A 24,266-nucleotide genomic window follows, 5' to 3' on the forward strand; every position below is an offset into this window, starting at 1 on the left:
CTGTACAGCTCTGCGTGCATGCTGTGACCTGTAAATGACCCTAGTCCATACGTCACCCCGTAGCTCAGAGAGAGAGAGAGAGAAAATGGCTGCATTGATTTCCATTCTAGGCTGAAACATAAAAAGGGCTTTATCTATGAATGAGGTGCAAAGAACGCCAGGGAAGCAGAGATATGATTGTTTTCACGGCGACACTTTACCGCGATGGTCGGCCCCGGTTTGGATTTTAGTTTCGTGAGCGTTTAATGGATTTTCTTCCTCAATCGTCAGTGGACACTCACGTGCACACGCACAAAGCTTCCGAGGCTCTTCAAAATAAAGCGTGAGTGAATGGCGGCAGCAGCAACAGCTAGAAATGTTAGAAACCTTGGCTGCCCATGTGTTAACAGGTTTTCATAAGGTCTACATTAGAAGGTTTTCATAAGGTTTTCATAAGGTCTTCATTATAAGGTTTTCATAAGGTCTACATTATAAGGTTTTCATAAGGTCATTAGAAGGTTTTCATAAGGTCTACATTATAAGGTTTTCATAAGGTCTACATCATAAGGTTTTCATAAGGTGCTCCTCATTACCTGAGCTGCATGCCGGTGCTCCAGCTGCACACGTCTTTCCTCAGCAGCAGGTTGTTGAGAGTCACAGCGTTGATGCTGTGGAACAACTGGCGAACAACCTGGAAACACAGAGAATATACAGTATACTGGTGTTATCATTATAAACAGCTGGTAATAACATGTCCTACTAGAAGCTTTTGTCTCCTTTCAATATTTCTGGGGGCGTTATTTCGTCTTTTTCTGGTGTTGTTGGTGTTACCTCCATGATGTTTTCAAAAGTTTTCTAAAACTATACACCCATAACAAGAATATGCCGCTCGAATGACTTTGTCTGTGCTAGTGTGTTTCTGTTGTGTTTCCAATGGGACTACAGTCCCATGCAGCAGCGGCTACTTCCGATACTCGCCGTTCGGGAGCTGCCGTTCCAGACTCTATATAGCATTCGGGGATTGTGGAATAGTTGTCTGGCTACGCGAGACTACCTGGCTGATGATCTCTGGGTCCATGGTGCGGTGTAGAACAGTAGAACTCACCTGGCTGATGATCTCTGGGTCCAGGCCGTGCTCCTCTATGGTGAAGTGGACTCACCTGGCTGATGATCTCTGGGTCCAGGCCGTGCTCCTCTATGGTGAAGTGGACTCACCTGGCTGATGATCTCTGGGTCCAGGCCGTGCTCCCCCATGGTACGGTGGAAGTGCCCCAGCGTGCGGATCAGGGAGGGCAGGGTGCATCCTCCAGGGCCGTCGGCGTCCGTGTCCAGGGAGGACGAGCGGTTCCGGTACCCCATGGGTTTAACCCCCGCCAGGCTGGGGATGCTCTCACTCTCCAGCATGGCCGACACTGGAGAGAGACAGAGATGGAAAAACCACACATGTAAAATCCTCCCTGTCAGGTGATAAGAAGCGGCCTGTCACTCCTCGTGCACTGAAGGAAGCATGAGCTCAGTTCGGGGCTCTCCCCAGGTTGGCAGAGGGAGAGCAGAGCCCATGATTACAGATCTACAAGCTCAAAACGCCTCGCACTGCGAGGCGTTGTGAGCTTGTAGATCTTCCATTTTTGGCAAAAGCTTTGGTGTATTGGGGAAATAGAGCAGACTAAGTACAGAGTGAAAGATCAAGTTTATTAAGTATTTACGGTTCAAGTGGTTAAATATCTGAAAACACAAATTGACATGAATCCAACATACACTGATAATTGTGAAACTATATGGAATCTATGAACAGGTTGTGGGGGTCCCTGCTTCATTTCTCTCTCAACTAAGGGGTCCTTGGCCTGAGAACGTTGAAGACCCCTGCCTTAGTCAATGTGAGACATTTATTTAAGATGTCTCCATGTTATTTTTTCCATCTTAAAATACTATAAACATTCAACGCAGCATGGCATTAATGAGAAAGACTGTTCGGTGTTTGGCAACGTTTCCACGGTCCGTGTTTCACAGCATGCATGCCTGTTGCTCGCTAGTATTTTGGGTTGCCTATAGAATAGATACTGTTGGACGTTGAGACACACCACAGATAAGGGATACAAATCCTACAAATGATCTGCTAAGTGGCAACAAGTGGTTCTGCATGCTGCATGGACAATGAATAAGGAGCTGTCCTTTTGTATGGTGCTGAAACAAGGACAATGCATGAGGAGCTGTCCTTATGTATGGTGCTGAAACATGGACAATGCATAAGGAGCTGTCCTTGTGTATGGTGCTGAAACATGATAAATGAATAAGGAGCTGTCCTTCTGTATGGTGCTGAAACATGGACAATGATAGCAGATATACAAGCTCATAGTACGGCACAGAGTGCTGCACTGTGAGCTTGTAGATCAGGATACTGTAACAATAATAATAATAATAATAAGGTAATGTACCAATCATAGGCTGCAGGATGCTTTAATAATAATAATAATAATAATAATAAGCTAACGTACCGATCATAGGCTGCAGGATGCTCTCCGCCACTCTGATGAGCTGCTGGTAGATCTGGATGGAGAGATCACTGAGAACCTGTCTGTACTCTGCAAGGTCAAAGTTCTTCAGGCAGTGTTCGTTCTGTTTGGCCGAGTTCTGGGTCATAAACACCTAGAACAATAACACAATATGAACACCTGGAACAATAACACAGTACATGAAGTGTTCACGAACAATACAAAACAACAGTGTAACTTTAATCTAGTGTTTCAGCCAGTGTAACTTCAGTCTGTCACCCCGTCTCCACTGTACTGTTTCACAGTGTAAATACAATAATCTAGTTCTAATCTGTGTAACAATAATCTCTCACCTCATCTCCATTGTACTGCTTCAGACAGTGTGATTATAATAATCTAGTTCTAATCACAGTGTGATTATAATAATCTAGTTCTAATCACACAGTGATTATAATAATCTAGTTCTAATCAGACAGTGGATTATTAGTTCTAATCACAGTGTGATTATAATAATCTAGTTCTAATCACACAGTGATTATAATAATCTAGTTCTAATCACAGTGTGATTATAATAATCTAGTTCTAATCACACAGTGTGATTATAATAATCTAGTTCTAATCAGACAGTGTGATTATAATAATCTAGTTCTAATCACAGTGTGATTATAATAATCTAGTTCTAATCACAGTGTGATTATAATAATCTAGTTCTAATCAGTGTGATTATAATAATCTAGTTCTAATCACAGTGTGATTATAATAATCTAGTTCTAATCACAGTGTGATTATAATAATCTAGTTCTAATCAGACAGTGTGATTATAATAATCTAGTTCTAATCAGTGTGATTATAATAATCTAGTTCTAATCACAGTGTGATTATAATAATCTAGTTCTAATCAGTGTGATTATAATAATCTAGTTCTAATCAGACAGTGTGATTATAATAATCCCTACAGTGTGATTATAATAATCTAGTTCTAATCACAGTGTGATCATAATAATCTAGTTCTAATCACAGTGTGATTATAATAATCTAGTTCTAATCAGTGTGATTATAATAATCTAGTTCTAATCACAGTGTGATTATAATAATCTAGTTCTAATCACAGTGTGATTATAATAATCTAGTTCTAATCAGTGTGATTATAATAATCTAGTTCTAATCACAGTGTGATTATAATAATCTCACCTCGTCTCCACTGTACTGCTTCAGACAGTGTGATTATAATAATCTAGTTCTAATCACAGTGTGATTATAATAATCTAGTTCTAATCAGTGTGATTATAATAATCTAGTTCTAATCACAGTGTGATTATAATAATCTAGTTCTAATCACAGTGTGATTATAATAATCTAGTTCTAATCAGTGTGATTATAATAATCTCACCTCGTCTCCACTGTACTGCTTCAAACAGTGTGATTATAATAATCTAGTTCTAATCACAGTGTGATTATAATAATCTAGTTCTAATCACAGTGTGATTATAATAATCTAGTTCTAATCACAGTGTGATTATAATAATCTAGTTCTAATCAGTGTGATTATAATAATCTAGTTCTAATCACAGTGTGATTATAATAATCTAGTTCTAATCAGTGTGATTATAATAATCTAGTTCTAATCAGACAGTGATTATAATAATCTAGTTCTAATCAGTGTGATTATAATAATCTAGTTCTAATCACAGTGTGATTATAATAATCTAGTTCTAATCACAGTGTGATTATAATAATCTCACCTCGTCTCCACTGTACTGCTTCAGACAGTGCAGCAGACGGCTGGTGTTTGCCAGCCAAAACGACGTCATCTCAAAGTCATCACTGTTTTTCTGCAGAGAGAAAACATCGTCCGTGTGTTACCATCCTACTGAACCAAAACATGGTCCATGTTACCATCCTACTGAACCAAAACATGGTCCATGTGTTACCATCCCACTGAACCTCTTTACCAAACCTACCCATGAACGTCACTCCCTCTACCGCCCGGGTCACAGAAGTGTTTTTACTTTAATTTAGCATTTACAGAAGAGTGGCCGCGCACACAGTAGCCAAGGTGCTCACAGCGCGGCACCGAGTGCCACGCTGTGAGCTTGTGCTCTGCCTCCTAAAATAGGAGCTTGTATATCTGCTATTTTTTTTAATAGCTTAAGTATAAAATAATGGTAAAAGTGGTTCCAATCTAATGTTAGTGCGTTCTGTTACCTTGAGGACCTTCTTGATAGCGTTGATAGTGGAGGTGTTATTATGGTTTATGTACCTTGAGGACCTTCTTGATAGCGTTGATAGTGGAGGTGTTATTATGGTTTATTTACCTTGAGGACCTTCTTGATAGCGTTGATGGTGGAGGTGAGAAGGGATTCGATCTTCTGGTCATCGTTGATGTAATCTGCATGTCTGATGACCATGAAGAGGATGTAGGCTGGAAGACATGGCACCGTGGCCGACACCGCACTGGAGCGGATGTCTGGAATAGACAAAGTTAACTAGAGATTGACTACACATTAAATATCTCACCAGTGACCAGTAGAATGATATTGATTGCCAAGGCCACAGTTTCCAGAGTTGTTTCACGAAGTCTAAATTAACTAACATATTTATATACACGGATTCAGCGATTGTACATGCGCAAAAGTGGTGATCACATAACAAGTCAAAGTTTTTTTCTTAGCAATCAATGAGTTACCAGCACCAAAGACCCGTAGAATATTAAACATCGTACCAGTGACCCGTAGAATATTAAACATCGTACAAGTGACCAGTAGCATATTAAACATGGTACCAGTGACCAGTAGCATATTAAACATGGTACCAGTGACCAGTAGCATATTAAACATGGTACCAGTGACCAGTAGCATATTAAACATCGTACCAGTGACCAGTAGCATATTAAACATCATACCAGTGACCAGTAGAATATTAAACATCGTACCAGTGACCAGTAGCATATTAAACATCATACCAGTGACCAGTAGAATATTAAACATCGTACCAGTGACCAGTAGAATATTAAACATCGTACCAGTGACCAGTAGAATATTAAACATCGTACCAGTGACCAGTAGAATATTAAACATCATACCAGTGACCAGTAGAATATTAAACATCGTACCAGTGACCAGTAGAATATTAAACATCGTACCAGTGACCAGTAGAATATTAAACATCGTACCAGTGACCAGTAGAATATTAAACATCGTACCAGTGACCAGTAGAATATTAAACATCGTACCAGTGACCAGTAGAATATTAAACATCGTACCAGTGACCAGTAGAATATTAAACATCGTACCAGTGACCAGTAGCATATTAAACATCATACCAGTGACCAGTAGAATATTAAACATCGTACCAGTGACCAGTAGAATATTAAACATGGTACCAGTGACCAGTAGAATATTAAACATCGTACCAGTGACCAGTAGAATATTAAACATGGTACCAGTGACCAGTAGAATATTAAACATGGTACCAGTGACCAGTAGAATATTAAACATCATACCAGTGACCAGTAGAATATTAAACATGGTACCAGTGACCAGTAGAATATTAAACATCGTACCAGTGACCAGTAGAATATTAAACATCGTACCAGTGACCAGTAGAATATTAAACATGGTACCAGTGACCAGTAGAATATTAAACATGGTACCAGTGACCAGTAGAATATTAAACATGGTACCAGTGACCAGTAGAATATTAAACATCGTACCAGTGACCAGTAGAATATTAAACATGGTACCAGTGACCAGTAGAATATTAAACATCATACCAGTGACCAGTAGAATATTAAACATGGTACCAGTGACCAGTAGCATATTAAACATGGTACCAGTGACCAGTAGAATATTAAACATCGTACCAGTGACCAGTAGAATATTAAACATCGTACCAGTGACCAGGGTCTTGACCAGTAGAGCCTCGTCCTCCTTGTTGTACTCCAACATTCCCTCAAAGTCCTTCTCTTTGCGCTGCAGGGTCACCTGACGGCTGAGCTCTGGACGACCTTTACCCGACGCACCGACCGCTGACTGACCGGCCGATGACTGCTGCTGCTGCTGGGGGTGGTGGTGGTGGGACACTGGAGAGACAACATGACACAGTTTAAGGGACACAATGAATTTACATTTATCCTATTTTCCTCACAAACTGACAAAGTCCTATTTCTGACCATTGTCTTTCTCAGTTCATGGGTGGATCTATGTAAGCAGGTCTCAGAACCATAGACATAAAAAGGTAGACTCCTTCTTGGGCTCTGGGCCGTCCGTCTTGGTTGATAGGCAACTTTTCCAAGACTGTACGGCCGCAGGCGTGGACGCTTCCGTGTGTGTCACAGAAGGGGACGTTCGGTCCCGGAAAACATGTGCTGCGATTGGCCAGAAGTCACTTTGAGTGGCAGCGTGCTTTTGGCACTTCCGCACTTCTGCCTATCCAGTTTGACGGGTCGATCCAATGAACTGCAGGTTAGGGTTAGGGTCCTAACCTATAGGTTAGGGTTAGGGTTAGGGTCCTAACCCTAACCCTAACCTGCAGTATGGGTTAGGGTTAGGGTTAGGGTCCTAACCCTAACCCTAACCTAGGGTTAGGGTTAGGGTCCTAACCTATAGGTTAGGGTTAGGGTTAGGACCCTAACCCTAACCCTAACCCTAACCCATACTGCAGGTTAGGGTTAGGGTTAGGACCCTAACCCTAACCCTAACCCTAACCCATACCTAACCCATACCTAACCCATACTGCAGCGGTGGAAGAGGAAGCTAGCTTTTTATATCTGTGCTCATAACATGCTGTCTGATTTGCTCCCTAGCGTGACATCATGCCTGGGCCCTACTGCTACTGCTGTGCTGTGTGCTGTGGGGGTTGGGGAGGGGTGGGCAGGCCTGAGCAGGAGGAGGTGTTACAGCCAGCTGTATTTTAGAGTGTATATTTATTATATTGTGTTTGCATTGTATTATCCTGTGCCATTTCTTGTGTTCTGAGGTGGAGTGAGAAGTGGAGATTGGAGACCTTGATTGATAAATGACAGACACCTGCGTCTGATCAGCGGAGGCTGCCTGTGGGAATTGGTTCCTCCAAACATTGGCTGGCTGTGATTGAGGCTAATGACACCTGAGTAGTGGATTGGTTGGAGGCCACACCTATCCACTATAAAGCTCACTCCAGAACCAAACTTTTCAGGCCGGCTACAGACCTAAAGGCACAAAGTCTAGTGAGAGTTGTGTGGGGGGAGCGGGGGGCAGAGACAGCACAATGCATTCCGGATGGAAGTCGAGGACTGTTAGCCTAATGGCAGCAGGGAATCGGTCCCGCTGTCCTTTCAACCAAACCAAACCTTAATCTGCTGCTGAACGCCTTGAGAAAGACTTTATGACCACTTCAGCTCTGCCATCGGATCTGAGTTAAGTTTAGGTAGTTTGACTCTGTTAGGTAGGCCTTCTATTTATTGAATTTTGTAATTATTTCTACTTTCCTTCTGTGTAATAAATCCATATTCTATTTGAAATCATTGTTATTTTCCCTTTTATGTTACTTCTGCTAACCCTAGACGTAACAGGAGGGGAGGAGCTGGGAGAGGGTTGGGGAGGGGAGGGGTGGGCAGGCCTGAGCAGGAGGCAGGAGGAGAGGGTTGGGGAGGGGTGGGCAGGCCTGAGCAGGAGGCAGGAGGAGCTGGGAGAGGGTTGGGGAGGGGAGGGGTGGGCAGGCCTGAGCAGGAGGAGGGGAGGAGCTGGGAGAGGGTTGGGGAGGGGAGGGGTGGGCAGGCCTGAGCAGGAGGAGGGGAGGAGCTGGGAGAGGGTTGGGGAGGGGTGGGCAGGCCTGAGCAGGAGGCAGGAGGAGCTGGGAGAGGGTTGGGGAGGGGTGGGCAGGCCTGAGAAGGAGGCAGGAGGAGCTGGGAGAGGGTTGGGTTGGGGAGGGGAGGGGTGGGCAGGCCTGAGCAGGAGGAGGGGAGGAGCTGGGATGAGAGTTGGGCTCAATAGCGCAGTCCTCCCACTCAGGACAAGGTGGTCTGAAAGCCAGGCAGAAATGACAGGGGCTTTGTATTCAGGAGTGGTCATTTAGCCTCAAACCTTTTTTTTTGGGACATAAACATTATGATATTAATTATTTTTAAATGCATGGTGTAGAACCTTTAAACTACAGGACAGCAGGTCAGCATCTGTTTAAATAACATGCCAGGTACAGCAAATAATATGCTAACATTGTGATGGAGTAAAACAAGCCTAATGCTGCATTCACACTGAGAGAAGCCAAGCTAATGGTTGGCTTGGTAATTCAATGTATTCTCTATGCAAACCAGCTTTAAGAAATTCCAAGATTTTTTTCCAGCTTGGACATTTTAAAAGCTGGTTTGCATAGAGAATACATTGAATTACCAAGCAAACCATTAGCTTGGCTTTTCTGTATGTGAATGAGGCATAAGTCATTAAGGAAAATACTAAAACAAAACATGAGTATCAGCCACAGTCAGTCTGCACTACGGATGGAGCTTGTTCATTTGTATTGATAATGAGCACCTTATCCACCCTGCTTATTGAGACAGGCTTTTATCCAGACCACTGTTGAGCGTTTTATATTTTGTGGAAACACGTGAGATGACACATTTTGAACAGAACTGGTAGCTTTTTTTATTGTCCAGTTGTTGTGACTGTGAGTTTGTGGCTGACCACCATCTATGAGGATGACAATACATAAGTAAAAAAATATTATCCTCAAATATCATTACTCCTGTGATGTAGTGTAGTTGATCCAACTACCAGTGATGTAGTTGATCTAAACTACCAGGGCCGGTTCCTGGCATAAGCAATATAAGCGGTCGCTTAGGGCCACAACCAAAGCGGGGGCCACATTACAGGAAGACGTTTTTTCTTTTTTAAACATATTGTTACATTATATGTCATGTATCCCCTATCCTAAAACGAGCGTTATTATTCTAATATGCCCTCCCCTTTCCTCCTTCCCCATAATCCCCAACTTCATTCTAGGCCTGACTGAGCAAGCAGGCCTGACATTTCATCATTTTAGGGGCGTGGCCACTTGACCCTTGGTGTTGTCAATTTTTTGAGGGCAGAAAGGCCAAATGCCAGGGCAGGAAGGCCATCAGATAAAACAAGATTTTAGTTACTTTAGTTACATAGGTTACATTTATGTAGAATATCGGCTGTGAAATAAATAAACAAATGGGTATTTACAATCTGATGATCAGCCCTGCACAAACTGCCACAAAGATACTGGATTGGTTTAAAAATGGGAACTAGAAACAAGAAAGACACTGGTGTCTACATATCGACGAGACAGAGACAGAGGAGAAAGTGGTGCAGTCAGCTGGGACATTAAGGCCACTGTGGCCTCAGGTCATGCCATTGGTTTGAGGGACATTAATTAAGGCCACTGTGGCCTCAGGTCATGCCATTGGTTTGAGGGGCATTAAGGCCACTCTGGTCTCAGGTCATGCCATTGGTTTGAGGGACATTAAGGCCACTGTGGTCTCAGGTCATGCCATTGGTTTGAGGGGCATTAAGGCCACTGTGGTCTCAGGTCATGCTATTGGTTTGAGGGGCATTAAGGCCACTGTGGCCTCAGGTCATGCTATTGGTTTGAGGGGCATTAAGGCCACTGTGGTCTCAGGTCATGCCATTGGTTTGAGGGGCATTAAGGCCACTGTGGCCTCAGGTCATGCCATTGGTTTGAGGGGCATTAAGGCCACTGTGGCCTCAGGTCATGCCATTGGTTTGAGGGGCATTAAGGCCACTGTGGCCTCAGGTCATGCCATTGGTTTGAGGGACATTAAGGCCACTGTGGCCTCAGGTCATGCCATTGGTTTGAGGGGCATTAACTGTTCTGCTGCCGTTGACAGTCCTCACCGTCATTGAAAGGGTTAATACCATGGCGCCGTTGACGGTGAGGACTGTGAATCTTACTGTATATACAGTAAAGATATGATTACTTACTTAATGTCGCTCCGGTCCCGCCCGCATCGGTAATGTCGGCGATTTGTTTACAACGCACGTTGGGCGTGCACGCGAAGTGAAGCTCCTCAATGTTAAGTCAATGGAGAGGCCCATAAAGAAACTTCATTTAAACAAAATAGCCATTTTGAGACATTTTGCAGCAGATCTAAATGTAAACAAGGCACAAGGCAGGGCGCAGCCATCTTCCTCTTCTTGTCCCACACTGTCATGTGACTAGATGACGTAATCGTTGCCGTCAAGTGATAATCCAAAAAAACAAAAACAACCCCCTTCCAGCCCTTCAAAATAATAGCGGCGGCCTATGGAGGAAACGGCGTGGCACCGAGGCACCAAGCAACCTTCAGATTAAGAGGCACTAATTGTGTTAAGGCCACTCTGGTCTCAGGTCATGCCATTGGTTTGAGGGACATTAAGGCCACTGTGGTCTCAGGTCATGCCATTGGTTTGAGGGGCATTAAGGCCACTGTGGTCTCAGGTCATGCTATTGGTTTGAGGGGCATTAAGGCCACTGTGGCCTCAGGTCATGCTATTGGTTTGAGGGGCATTAAGGCCACTGTGGTCTCAGGTCATGCCATTGGTTTGAGGGGCCTTAAGGCCACTGTGGCCTCAGGTCATGCCATTGGTTTGAGGGGCATTAAGGCCACTGTGGCCTCAGGTCATGCCATTGGTTTGAGGGGCATTAAGGCCACTGTGGTCTCAGGTCATGTCATTGGTTTGAGGGGCATTAAGGCCACTGTGGTCTCAGGTCATGCCATTGGTTTGAGGGGCACAAGGCCAAACTAAGGGGCAACGACGGCCATGGCCTTCATGACCTCCATGAAAATCCTGCCCTGTGTGCAAGTCAATATGCCTCCAAAAAGAACATTTTGATCTGTTGCTGCAGATTATTTTAGGTGGCCCTCCACTGACGGATGCACGCGTACGCGTGCATCCGTCAGTGGAGGGCCACCTAAATAATCTTGCATAGGACCACCGGAGTCCTAGAACCGGCACTGTAAACTACCTTCTAACTCCTGGACCTTCTTCATGTAGATCCTCAGCTGTTTCTTCAACTTCCTCTCGTTCTTCTCCAGTTTCTCCACCAGCTCCTTGAGGTCCTGATGGACAGGCATGGTAAAACAAACATATTTACATACTGTACATTACGCTATCATCATACTGTTATCATCTGTTTTCACCAAGGGATGTATTCTACTAACCAGGTTGCAGTGATGGGCAGTAGCTAGCTACAAGTAGCTTAGCTACATAGCTTAACTACATTTCTAAGTAGCGTAACAGAAACTTGCTACATTTCTCTGGGGATAGCTTGTAGTGTAGTTGAGCGATATTTAATAAAGAGTAACTAGTAGTGTAGCTTACTACATTTTCCAAGTAGCCGGGCCATCGCGGTCGGGATGAATAAATAAATAAATAGACCAGTCATTACAATAGTGTCCCCAATAGTGAGGGGTATACCTTTAATTTAAAGCCAGACAGAAGGTTTTCTGTTTCAGTCTGTTTTATAATAAACAATCAAACTGAGCATTTTTGTGCCTGCCCATTTGTTTGGTGGAAAGTTGTTCTTGATTTAAAAAAAAAAAAAAGTAGTGTTGATGTAGCTAGCTACTTTTGCCCTGTAGCTTGTAGTGTAACTTGCTACATTTCAATGGGGATAGCTTATAGTGTAGTTGAGCTATATTTAATCAAGAGTAACTAGTAGTGTAGCTTACTATATTTTCCAAGTAGCTTGCCCATCACTGCCAGGTTATCATTGGTCAGTATATCTACTAACCAGACAGTGATTGGTCAGTCTAGTAGTGTATATTCTACTCACCAGGCTGTCATTGGTCAGTATTCTACTCACCAGGTTATCATTGGTCAGTCTAGTAGTGTATATTCTACTAACCAGACAGTGATTGGTCAGTATTCTACTCACCAGGTTATCATTGGTCAGTCTGGTGATCTCCTGCTGAACACTGTACTCTACTTGAGCCTCTCATTGGTCAGTCTAATACTCACCAGGTTATCATTGGTCAGTATTCTACTAACCAGGCAGTGATTGGTCAGTCTAGTGATCTCCTGCTGAACGCTATACTCTACTTTGGCCTCTCATTGGTCAGTCTAGTAGTGTATATTCTACTAACCAGACAGTGATTGGTCAGTATTCTACTCACCAGACAGTGATTGGTCAGTGTAATACTCACCAGGTTATCATTGGTCAGTCTAGTGATCTCCTGCTGAACGCTGTACTCTTGAGCCTCTCATTGGTCAGTCTAATAGTGTATATTCTACTCACCAGGTTATCATTGGTCAGCCTGGTGATCTCCTGCTGAACACTGTAATCTACTTGAGCCTCTGGACTCAGACTCATGGTGAAGCTGAGCAGCTCCTGCTTCTTCTCCACGTCGTCCTTCAGGAGCTCGATCTGCGTGTGGAGAGCTTCTAGTTCGTCTTTATGCTGCCTGGCCTGGGACTGGAGCCTGGACTCTAGGACCCTGGGGAGACAGAGAGAGATCTGAGTGTGGAGAGCTTCTAGTTCGTCTTTATGCTGCCTGGCCTGAGACTGCAGTCTGGCTTCTAGGACCCTGGGGATACAGAGAGAGTTATATTCTAGAACTCTGAAGATACAGACAGACAGAGTTACACTGGAGTCTAGTCTCAGGATCAGGCCGTCGCTGGGCACACAAAGCAGCATGTACTGTACTGTGTGTAGGGCACCAAATAGAGTCCAAACTAGAATCAAATGTTTTTTGATAGAAAGTTTTGGGTGCTTGTTGTTTTCTTAAAGTGTTAAGCCGCAGGGGGGTCCGGGGGGGGGGGGGGGGGGGGGGTAATCTGCATAATACCTTGTTAAAGTGTCCATTTTGTTAAACTTTGCATTTGTAGTTATTTTACTGTAATTTACCAACATAGTAACCAGCACAGATAGACAAAGAGACATTCATGGATTCATATTTATTCAGAACTAACTTTTATCTTCCCCCCTGGACCCAGGGTATGGCAGCTGCATACCCCTGCCATACCCAATTGACGCCCCTGAGTCAAAACATGCATTGCGTTCTACCTTTTCTTTGCTGACATCAACCCGTTACACACAGTGCTGCAAAGTGCATGATGATACTCGTCAATTCTGCGCTTCTTTATTAACTAATTTACCTTGCTCCATTGTTGGCTAAATGACGTTTCGTTTCGGCGTCTTTTGGGCAAATCTGCAAGTACTCTCGCCGTGGTTTCATCCACAAGCGTGGGAGGACGGAGGAGTGACGGCGGAGCGTTCAGTGTGAGCGATCTGCTCTATAAATGAAATGCACACACGTGTGTGTCTGTGAGCTTGTGTATCTGCTATTTTTCTATACCAATGAAACGGGAGATTTGCAGAGATATGTAAATGTAACCATTAAAGCAATAACACCACTCTGAATGGAGAGAAAAACAGATCTCCGATCTCATTTCATGCTTGTGTAACTCGACAGATCTCCATCTCAGCCAGTGCTTGTGTAATTTGCGGGGAATATATTAATCTGACTCTGATTACAAACCACTTGAACTCCGACTTCTATATCCTATCATGCCAGGGGGAACAAACCCAATTGCGAGCTTTTGATTTGTGGCACTGCATAGATTGGCAAAAATAGATTTGGTGTAGTGTAGACTGAATATGTGGTCAAAGTAAAGAGCAAAATTGGGTCCCGTTTTATTCCAGAGGTTTTGAGGCAGGAGTAGGCTTAGATGAGGCGAGGTAGGCTACTGAAGCTCCGTATACTGCATATATCACAGCGGTGCTCGCCTCTGCTCGCACGAGCCGAGCACAAACGAGGAAGGGCGAAACTTGCCGAGGCACAAATGAGGGAAGGCTGGTGGGCTGTGGCGCTCGATTCCACATCTAACGAGGAGAAAGCCTCGTTAAAATACGTGCAGACAGCCTGGCTCCGCCCGGCCAAATACCTTCCGACACGTATATCGCCCTTCCCAAACCAAAGAAGGGGGGCGAAAAAGCAACTAGCAAAGCCCACGGATAGAGGAGCAGTTGATTCCACATGATCTGCACGCTGAGCGGGGGCGGCGCCCACTGACTTCAATAGAATACCTGGAGCCAGCCGAGAGAACCGCCCGCGTTTATCATCAAGTGACATTTATCCACTTCCCATGCCCACGTCACTTCCAAAGTGACTTCCAAACCCTAGGTAAGGAGTTTTGGTCATAGATTCCCAAAACTAAAAAGAGACAAAGCAAAACAAAAACAAGAAGCTTTGAGCCATTTGTGCCAAGAGCCATATGTAGGCCACATGTAGACCAGATGTAGGCCAGATGTAGGCCAGATGTAGGGCACATGTAGGCCAGATGTAGACCAGATGTAGGGCACATGTAGGCCAGATGTAGGCCAGATGTAGACCAGATGTAGGGCACATGTAGGCCAGATGTAGGCCAGATGTAGACCAGATGTAGGGCACATGTAGGCCAGATGTAGGCCAGATGTAGGGCACATGTAGGCCAGATGTAGGCCACACTTTACCTTTTTTAGGGCCCGGACATTTTTCGGGGACCGGACAAAGTCAGATGTTGATAAGTTAAAAAAAAAATTAGAAATATATCAAAGATATGACAACTAACTGAAGTATGCAAAGGAATACTGACATGTTTAAAATGGTCATATATTAAAGAAAAAAATAATAAATAGCTGATTTACAAGCTTCTATACCAGCTATTTCTGCTGTTTTTGGAACAATGTTTTAAATGTATGAAAACGTTTCAATTGATTGGTGATTGGTGTATTATGTAATGACTGACAGGCCTAACAGCCTATCAGGGACAAGGTTATTATAGAACACACTTACTTCTTAGACTCACAGAGTCCATTATAGTCTTCATTCTTCAACCCTGGTACATCACTGCCCTCCTGTGGACACAACATGTCACTGCATTTACCATGTGCCACCAATGAAAGCAATAAGCACTGAAGCAGGCAGGCAGGCAGGCAGGCAGGCAGGCAGGCAGGCAGGCAGGCAGGCAGGCACGCACGCACGCACACACACACACACACACACACACACACACACACAAACGCCAACAAACAAACAAAACAAAACACTAACTTTAAAGGCTTAACGTTTCAATAAGTATAAGTATCAGTAAAAGGGGTTCTCCCTGATTGGCTGAAATTGCCAACCCATGTGAAAAAGTATTTTTCTGATGAGGGAAAGGTACAAATAAATCTCTATGGCAGTAGTTCTCCGCCAGGGGTCCCTGGGGGGGGTTCCAGGTGGTCCCCAGCTAAATGATGTAAGAGTTGGTAACCAAATGGACCCTTATAGATCTGTAACTGTTGAGAGCGTAAAATCAAGAGTTAAATGATTGTTAACTCATTAAAAGCCAACCGCGAGATGTCTCGCGAAAAGTACTCGAGTACTTATAGTGCCGATCGCGAGATGTCTCGCGAAAAGTAATCTATTACTGTAACGTTGAGTACATTACCGAGTAGAATGGCCGGATGTCCGGAGACGAAATCCGTCGCTGATTCATCATCATCACGGCTCCACGAGCACAAAATAGTCATCCCATAACATTGAGGTGGACGGGGGATCTCATCTTTAATGTCCATTATCTCAAAACTACACTTTAGAAGCGAAGATGGAGGCAGATGCTCGCTTATATAACACATGTATAAATACTCCGATGCAATCCAGCATGGCATGCACGTAACAACGATCGGTTCCGTCGCAGGATGCGATGACGTCAGACCGGAAGTAATCAGCTCGTGGCCTTCTGGCCTTCAAAATAAGATAACGGGAGTGAATGGGGCCGGGGGCGGTCACTCTGGACATTTTAATCCGTTAAAGTCAGTGGCACTAAATCGGTTAAGCATCTGCATTCATTCATTTATCAGAAGTCTCCACACTTAGAGAATGTAGAAGAATTGTAATTTGATCAATAGCCATGTTTCCATACATTTATTCGAATTAGGGAAGCGAAATGATGCGAAATGATGAAGACATGCGTATTAAGACAAAGCGAATTTAGCCCGTTTCCGTTTGCGGGTGTCATTCGAATTAACGACGGTCACATGGGTTGATCGGGCTGATTTTTTCAGACCGAACCGAGACGTGAGCACTGCACGACTGACTGCTGTGACTCGATCACTGCACAACTTTCAGCGTCCTCTGGAAGGTGGCCGATCTGCAAGATCACAGAGCGGCGCGGAGACGCGCATGCGAGCTGCTGTGAGCTTGTAGATCGGACACTTTTGGCACGCAACACCGTGTGATGAGGAAGGGTTAGCCACGGATGGCTTGACTCCGGGAGGATTTTACACACGGTTTGTGTCACTCCGTGTGTAACAAACAACCGGTTTGTTTTGTGGGCAATAAACGCTATACAATGGACGTTAAGCGGCAGGGGAAAGTGTTCAGTTGGAGGACGATATGGACCCAGAACGTCATAATGTATTCGCATTTATTGTCTGACACGTTTCCATTCACAAATGCGCATTTAGTTTATTCGATAAAGCCTCAAAAGCCACCTCCTCCAAGCGGTAATTTTTTTTTGCAGATAATGAAAGTTTATTCGCATTTTGAAGTGTTTCCATAAAAAGATGTTGCGAATAAGCCGTAAATGCGCATTAAGAGGCTTTATGGAAACGCCACTAATGTTTGCCTGTTGTCTCTGCTATGGTACCAACATCAATACAGCAGGGAACTGTTGTCTCTGCTATGGTACCAACACCAATACAGCAGGGAACTGTTGTCTCTGCTATGGTACCAACATCAATACAGCAGGGAACTGTTGTCTCTGCTATGGTACCAACACCAATACAGCAGGGAACTGTTGTCTCTGCTATGGTACCAACACCAATACAGCAGGGAACTGTTGTCTCTGCTATGGTACCAACACCAATACAGCAGGGAACCTATGGGGTTCAAGCTTGGCTGGCTGGCAGTATGACTAAAAAAATAATATATATTTTTTTCTTTCATTTTTATTCCACGATTTTAGATCTTTGTAACCCATTTTCTTTTTTTCACCCGTTGTCAATTATCTAATGTAATCCTGGTCTCTGCTCTCCCTCTGCCAACCTGGGGAGAGCAACGGACTGACCTCATGCTTCCTTCTATGCAGCGGTGGAGACAGTACTCACATTTGTTTTACTTAAAGGGCTACTGTCACCTAAAGGGGTTGAGGGGCAGATTACACTGTGACATGAGCTTCTCTGAAAACGGTCTGAAACAGTCTGAAGCTCATGTCACAGTGTAATCTGCCCCTCGCCCCCCAACAACAGCTGACCAGTACAGTAAGTAGTCATACAGTCAGGCTATACAGACAATTAATTTGATTGGCTTATAATTGCGCATCCCCACAATGACATCATAAAAATATTAACTTTTTTTTAAGATGATTTCTTAAGGTGACAGTACCCCTTTAGGTGACAGGCCCCCTTTAAGTAAAAGAATCAATACTGCAATATAGAAACACTCTGTTACAAGTAAATGTTCGGAATTCAAAATGTACTTGGGTAAAAGTACGAAAGTGTTGGCATCAAAATGTACTTAAAGTACCAAAAGTAAAAGTACAAAATGTTTGAAAAGGGGGGGAGAACTTACGCCACGGTTGTTGTTCTGAGGCGTCTTGCTGACGATCTGCGTCCGCAGGATAAGCACCTCCTCCTTGCGGGCGTCCAGCTCCTCATTGGCTGCTTTCAGCTGGGCCAGCAGCAGGGCCACGCCCTCCTGCTGCTCATTGGACACCTGGGAGGCCAGGCTCCGCCTCAGGTCGTTAAGGTCGTTCCTGAGCCTCTTGTTCTCTGACTCCACCTCCTGAATCTGTTTTAACCAATCACACATCACCATGTGACTCTGTTTTAACCAATCACACATCACCACATGACTCTGTTTTAACCAATCAAGCCTCACCACATGCTTACATTCAAGGGTTCTCACGGTGGGTCACCATGCGTAGCACCCTAGGGTCCAAGGGTGACAATGACCTGAACCTAGATAGGTTACTGTTACACACTAGTAAGTACAGAGTAGAGTGTTGTCCCGACCCCGAACCGAAATCGGGGACACACTACTCTGTCGCCACTTTCTGCTGCATTTACAGCCTGAACTTCAGATTAGGCTCTGACGCTTTTGCTTCATGTATGTTGATACTGTATGTTGTTCCCCCCATCTTCTCTCTTTTCTTTCTCCTTCTTAAAAAAATAAATAATAAATAAATAAACTAATTTCACCCACACCTGTAAACCTGTGCAGCGACAATAAAGATCATTCTGATTCTGACGGTGCATTTTAACGGTGGGTCGGCTGTATTTTCCATAAGAGGGTTACAGTATTTGTCTATGAGACCTGGCAACCATGGGCGATAGCAGGCCATGAGGCCATCATGATCTTGTTTATCAGATGAAAGCATGGTGTGTAAAAGTATTGTGTGTGAGATGTTGGTTCTGTACCTTGAAAGTGTTGTAGGCTTCATCTGCGCTCTCTTCTTCTGATGTGGGGCTTCTGGACTCCTGGTAACAATACAATGTCTTTTAACTAAAACAATACAATGTCTTTTAACTAAAACAATACAATGTCTTTTAACTAAAACAATACAATGTCTTTTAACTAAAACAATACAATGTATTTTAACTAAAACAATACAATGTATTTTAAGTAAAACAATACAATGTCTTTTAACTAAAACAATACAATGTATTTTAACTAAAACAATACAATGTCTTTTAAACAGAACGACAACTAAAGGCCCTCTGACATCTAACAACTTTGAAAAGATTTTGGACAAATTTGGAAAGATTTCTAAAAGACTACCCTCTCACACTAAAAGATTTGAAAAAGACTCCCCAAAGACTTAACGATGATTTTTAAAAGATTTCAGTTGTTAGATGTGAGATGTCTCTAAAGATTTTGTAAAGACTGGTTCAAGATTCCCTTTTATTTGCTGAAATCTGTCTGAAATACCGGTAGGCCTATTATAGCAATTGTGTTCCTATTCCTCTGACTAGCTCCCCCCCACAGAGTGGTGTAATAAGTACATTTGTATTTGTACTTTACTTGATTATTTCCAGTTTTCAGTACTTTTACTTCTACTCCTCTACATCAGAGGAAAATAAAACACTTTAAGTTAGGCCTACTAGTTACTTTACAGATATAAATTCTAATATTATAAAACATTAATCACTTTAGCCCTATTTGGCTAATGAAAATAGCCGATCTACAAGCTCACAACCAAAACGCGTTGCATTGCAGTATACAGTATTGATACTTTTACTTAAGTAAAACTTGTGAGTACTTTCACTGCATGCACACACAACGAGCTCCGTTCTCTCCTCTCTAGGGCTGTCCTCGACTCAGGATTTATGAAGTCGATTCGAGTCGTGGGGGTTAATCCGACGCGTCGACGAATCGTTTTATAGTCTACTTTGTGTAAAAAATTAAAAATAAAGTGTTGCTTTAAACCACGTCAACATAATACAATAATACATTAAGAGATGAATTGAATACACAGTGTTTTCGGTGATATCGGTGCGCAAGCACAAATGTTATCTGCATAGCAGTGTACAACCATAGAGTTATAACACACTGTTAAAACAAATAAAACATCTCAGCTGTTTCAACTCTGCCCCGTCTCTCGGCAGCGTGCAGTATAGATGAGACATTCGCGAACGATTCCGCTCTCTTGAACGGCTCTTTTAAATGAACGATGGGATCCAGTCCGCAGTCGCGGGACACAGAGCACTGACAGAGTAATGAGTCAGTGTCGAGAACGGATTCATTTCAGAAAAGGATCATAAACAGGTGGAGGCACAGCTCCCGCTTGAGCCAGCAGTGTTGACATGTCATGGACGCAAACACAGCGAAACACAATCATTCATCATGGATTACAACACTGGAACAATTCAGAAGCACTTTAATTAGAAAATGTAACTTGTAGCCTACACTTGTGTATGTTAATTTGACTTTAGAAGATTGTTTACTACTTCGTGGACGTGCGTTTGTGCTGTGGCTGGTTATTTAATATGGGATTTTGACAGCGTGCTTCCTCCTCTTAACGGAACACTGTCCCGGCTCTGAATGTTTTAACGAAGCGGCGGTCTGAACCGTTCTGGCCGTTCCGTCTCACTTTCAACCCGACGCTGGTGCGAGACAATAAATAACTGTTCGCCAATTCTACTTCTCATTGGAAGTACATGACACCACACCAGTCCAGCAGTGCACCGCAGTACTGGCAGTAGTAGGCTAACTGGTGATATAAAAAAATATATATTTTCGCTTCGACTCAAACAATTGGCGTCGATTCCCGGGGCTTAAAACGACGCGTCGATTCGTCGACTTTTAAAGGACAGGCCTACTCCTCTCCTCTCAGTTGAGTCTAGCCGACGCAGATTGATCCTAATGATCCTATCAACTTATTATCAACTTCGAATGTTTGGAATAATGAACTATTATGATACGCGGTGAAATAAAGGGCTGTCGCAGCCGCACCAACAGCTACTAGTAGCGACCAGGCTGGCAGCTCAGCGTCTTGGGGAATGAATGGCTTTTGGCTCACTACAGCGTTCTGTTTTGGTTGTTACGTCATTGATTGTACTCTAGTCAGACTCAGCCCCGATTTGTGAAAATATCAAACCAGTTTAATATTCTCGTAACAGAATCTGGGTCTCAAGTCGGGGTAAAAATCGAGTCGGAGCACTACCTCACACCTAACGATTGAGTAACGACCGAATCACAGGAGCGCGCTGCGACTCGTCGTGATTTTATTACAACTGAGAAATCTTTTCAAAGTTGTTGGGTGTAAGGCTAGCTTAAAACAATGCAATGCTTTTTAAACTGAAAGACAACTAAATGAGGAAAGATGGGGGAGTGTTTGTTCAGTAACATACTTTGTGCAGTGTGTCCAGGTTAGTCTGCAGTCTCTTCCTCTCCTGCTCTCTTTAATCAGTTAGATGTATTAATTATATATATATATTAATAAGTTAACATACTTTATGCAGGGTATCCAGGTTAGTCTGCAGCCTCTTCCTCTCCGTCTCCAGCTCTCTGACTCTCTTTAATCAGTTATATGTATTAATTAGATGTAATAATGAATAAGTTATTAATTACTTTGTGCAGGGTATCCAGGTTAGTCTGCAGCCTCTTCCTCTCTGTCTCCAGCTCTCTGACTCTCTTCTGGAGCTTCATGAACAGACTGAGGTCCATGGCTGCCTTCTCCACGCCCATGTCCTGCAGGCACAGCCAATCAGGAGACAGCTCATTTAGACGGACAGGCACACAGCCAATCAGGTGACAGCTTTAAAACTCCGGCACCACCTACTCATCATGGAGGAGCAAAGCCTGGTTACCATATGAGGCAGAGACAGCAGAGAACGGTTGCGAGTTCCGCCGGGAGAATATTCCCGGATGTTTTTTTTTTTCACAGTGTTCCCACAAACGTATTCCCCGCTGGGGGAAAAAAAATGTTCTACTTCTCCCGACCCTTCGGTTGCGCTCGTAATAAACAATATCCAAACAAAAACATGGATTCTGACAAAGTTAAGAGCTACAATGTATTTAGGTTTGTTTGGCTGGTGGATGTAAACAGACCTGCACTGTGTGACCTAACTTCCCTGAACCACAACACTTCCACCACTTCAGTAATGCAGCCCACAGCGCATGTTGTGGCCGCGACCGCAGTTTTCCCAGTGAACCTGAGCGCAACGGTGGGGGCGCGGGAGTGTGGGGAACACACACCACTGACTATTGCTGATGATGGAGAGGTTATATACTGTAGCTTTATGTAATGAGAGGAACTCTTGACAATTTCGTAAGAGACTCATCGCCAATTGCAAGATATTTAAAAGTTATTTGGGGCCATGATGATTGATAACCCCTTCTTCCCACTACTTGACTAATAAGGATTTATATTGTCTGTGTTATTTTTTACAACCACAATTATTCACGTGTGGCAAGATCTCGGTTCCACTAGTTTTACTAGTAGGCTAGTGTAGGCTTAGAAGCCTTTTCAGAAGTTAATTTAATGTTTTCCATTTAATGATTTCCTTTATCCTCATCTAATCTTGCGCTAATGCACACAACTGTTTTCGCCATAAAGCCTAGTAGGCTTTTCAGAAGTTAATTTAATGTTTTACATTTAATGATTTCCTTCATCGTCATCTTGCGCTAATGCACGCAACTGTTTTCGCCAGGTTTTAAGGTCTTATTTTAGTTGTTTCTCATAAGCTCGCAATACTCCTTGCCCATCGGCCCCCACTGTTGTGCTTAGGTTAGCAGATCTACACACTAGGAACATGGTGTGCTCACAGTGCACACATCTGACCCCTTAACATGGCTGCAGCCGTGACATACAGAGATACATGGACAAGATGTGCCGGTTTTCATAGTATACCTGTGGTCGCAATAATCAATAGTCAATAATCAATAATAAGTAATCAATACCTCCATCAGTTGGATGGTGGAGACAGATGGGTAGTTCTAACAGTAATCAATACCTCCATCAGTTGGATGGAGACAGATGGGTAGTTCTAACAATAATCAATAATAAGTAATCAATACCTCCATCAGCTGGATGGCGTCCTCGGTGTCTCCCACCTCAGACGTGGAGACAGAAGGGTAGTTAGAATCCGACTCCAGGCTGCTCACGTTGGACGGGTTCCTCCGATGACCAGGATGGAACTGGAACGATACAACAAGCACACATTACACCAGGATGGAACTGGAACGATACAACAAGCACACATTACACCAGGATGGAACTGGAACGATACAACACACACATTACATCAGGATGGAACTGGAATGATACAACGAGCACACATTACATCAGGCCTGAAAATATCTGATCTACAAGCTCACAACACCTCACTTACTGTAGCTGATCTACAAGCTCACAACACTTCACTTACTGTAGCCACACAAGGAGCACCTCAGGCCTAAAAATAGCTGATCTACAAGCTTAAAACACGTCACTGCGACGCGCTGTAAGCTTGTAGATCAGCTATTTTCTTGGTTAAGGTACAATGGGTTTGTATAGGAAGGGGGCGTGTCTGATAAAATGAAAATCAAATATCTAAATAATGATTCAATCAACTTAAACACAGTCAAGGGTGAAACCTGTTTAAATGTCCCCAAAACATGTTTAAAATTGAAACATCCCTTTAAATGAGACAGGGGGACAGTGTTTTGATTGGACCTTGTCCACTGGGGACGTGTCTTTAAGAGAACGAGCGACAGCTGAGTTTAATGACAGTATCAGGACCTTGTTGAGAGCCATTAGTGGGTTGTCTTAACAAAACTATCGAAACGAAGCGGATAAAAGCGCCAAACTTTTTTTGAGGCTTCTTTAGGACCTAACGATGGATTTTAGCCTTGGATACCAAACTTTATTGTGAAAATTACCCATAGAATTATCCATATCAAGTTGGGCTCCCATCGACTTTCTATACAGGAGGAAAATACCCAGAAAAAAAATCTGCTTTAAGTAGCATGTGAGGGGTCTGACTAGGGGTTTGTCATGATTCTGATTGCAAGCGTTTGTTTTGCACGAGAAAAAAAAACTTTCCTTGGGCTAGAAATGGCCCCACAAAACGGTGGTTTGGTGATGAGTCATCACTTTTCACCGTTTTTTGGGTGTTTTTGGGGGCCATTTCTAGCCAAAGGAACATTTTTTTCGTGCAAAACAAATGCTTGCAATGGATTCAGAATCATGACAAACCCCTAGTTAGACCCCTCACATCCTACTTAAAGCAGATTTCTTTCTGGGTATTTTCCTCCTGTATAGAAAGTCGATGGGAGCCCAACTTGATATGGATAATTCTATGCGTAATTTTCACATGGTATCCAAGGCTAAACTCCATCGTTGG

General features: G+C 43.4%; 1 protein-coding gene across 1 annotated transcript in view; it reads right to left on the reverse strand.

The window, feature by feature from the left end:
- Positions 1-24,266, reverse strand: part of myo5b (myosin VB) — a 125,423-nt gene that overhangs the window by 8,371 nt on the left and 92,786 nt on the right. The window contains exons 26-38 of the mRNA XM_080742969.1: positions 22,960-23,079; positions 21,511-21,630; positions 18,858-18,917; positions 18,010-18,228; positions 15,250-15,311; positions 12,711-12,909; positions 11,439-11,532; positions 6,364-6,552; positions 4,787-4,938; positions 4,214-4,303; positions 2,475-2,625; positions 1,195-1,391; positions 573-670 (exon numbers count right to left, since the gene is read on the reverse strand). Coding sequence (XP_080599095.1) covers positions 573-670; positions 1,195-1,391; positions 2,475-2,625; positions 4,214-4,303; positions 4,787-4,938; positions 6,364-6,552; positions 11,439-11,532; positions 12,711-12,909; positions 15,250-15,311; positions 18,010-18,228; positions 18,858-18,917; positions 21,511-21,630; positions 22,960-23,079 — 1,751 coding nt within the window. The remainder of the gene's footprint in view (positions 1-572; positions 671-1,194; positions 1,392-2,474; positions 2,626-4,213; positions 4,304-4,786; positions 4,939-6,363; positions 6,553-11,438; positions 11,533-12,710; positions 12,910-15,249; positions 15,312-18,009; positions 18,229-18,857; positions 18,918-21,510; positions 21,631-22,959; positions 23,080-24,266) is intronic.

This window comes from Nannobrachium achirus, assembly GCF_963921795.1.
Source record: "Nannobrachium achirus genome assembly, chromosome: 15".
NCBI classification, from domain to species: Eukaryota; Metazoa; Chordata; class Actinopteri; order Myctophiformes; family Myctophidae; genus Nannobrachium; species Nannobrachium achirus.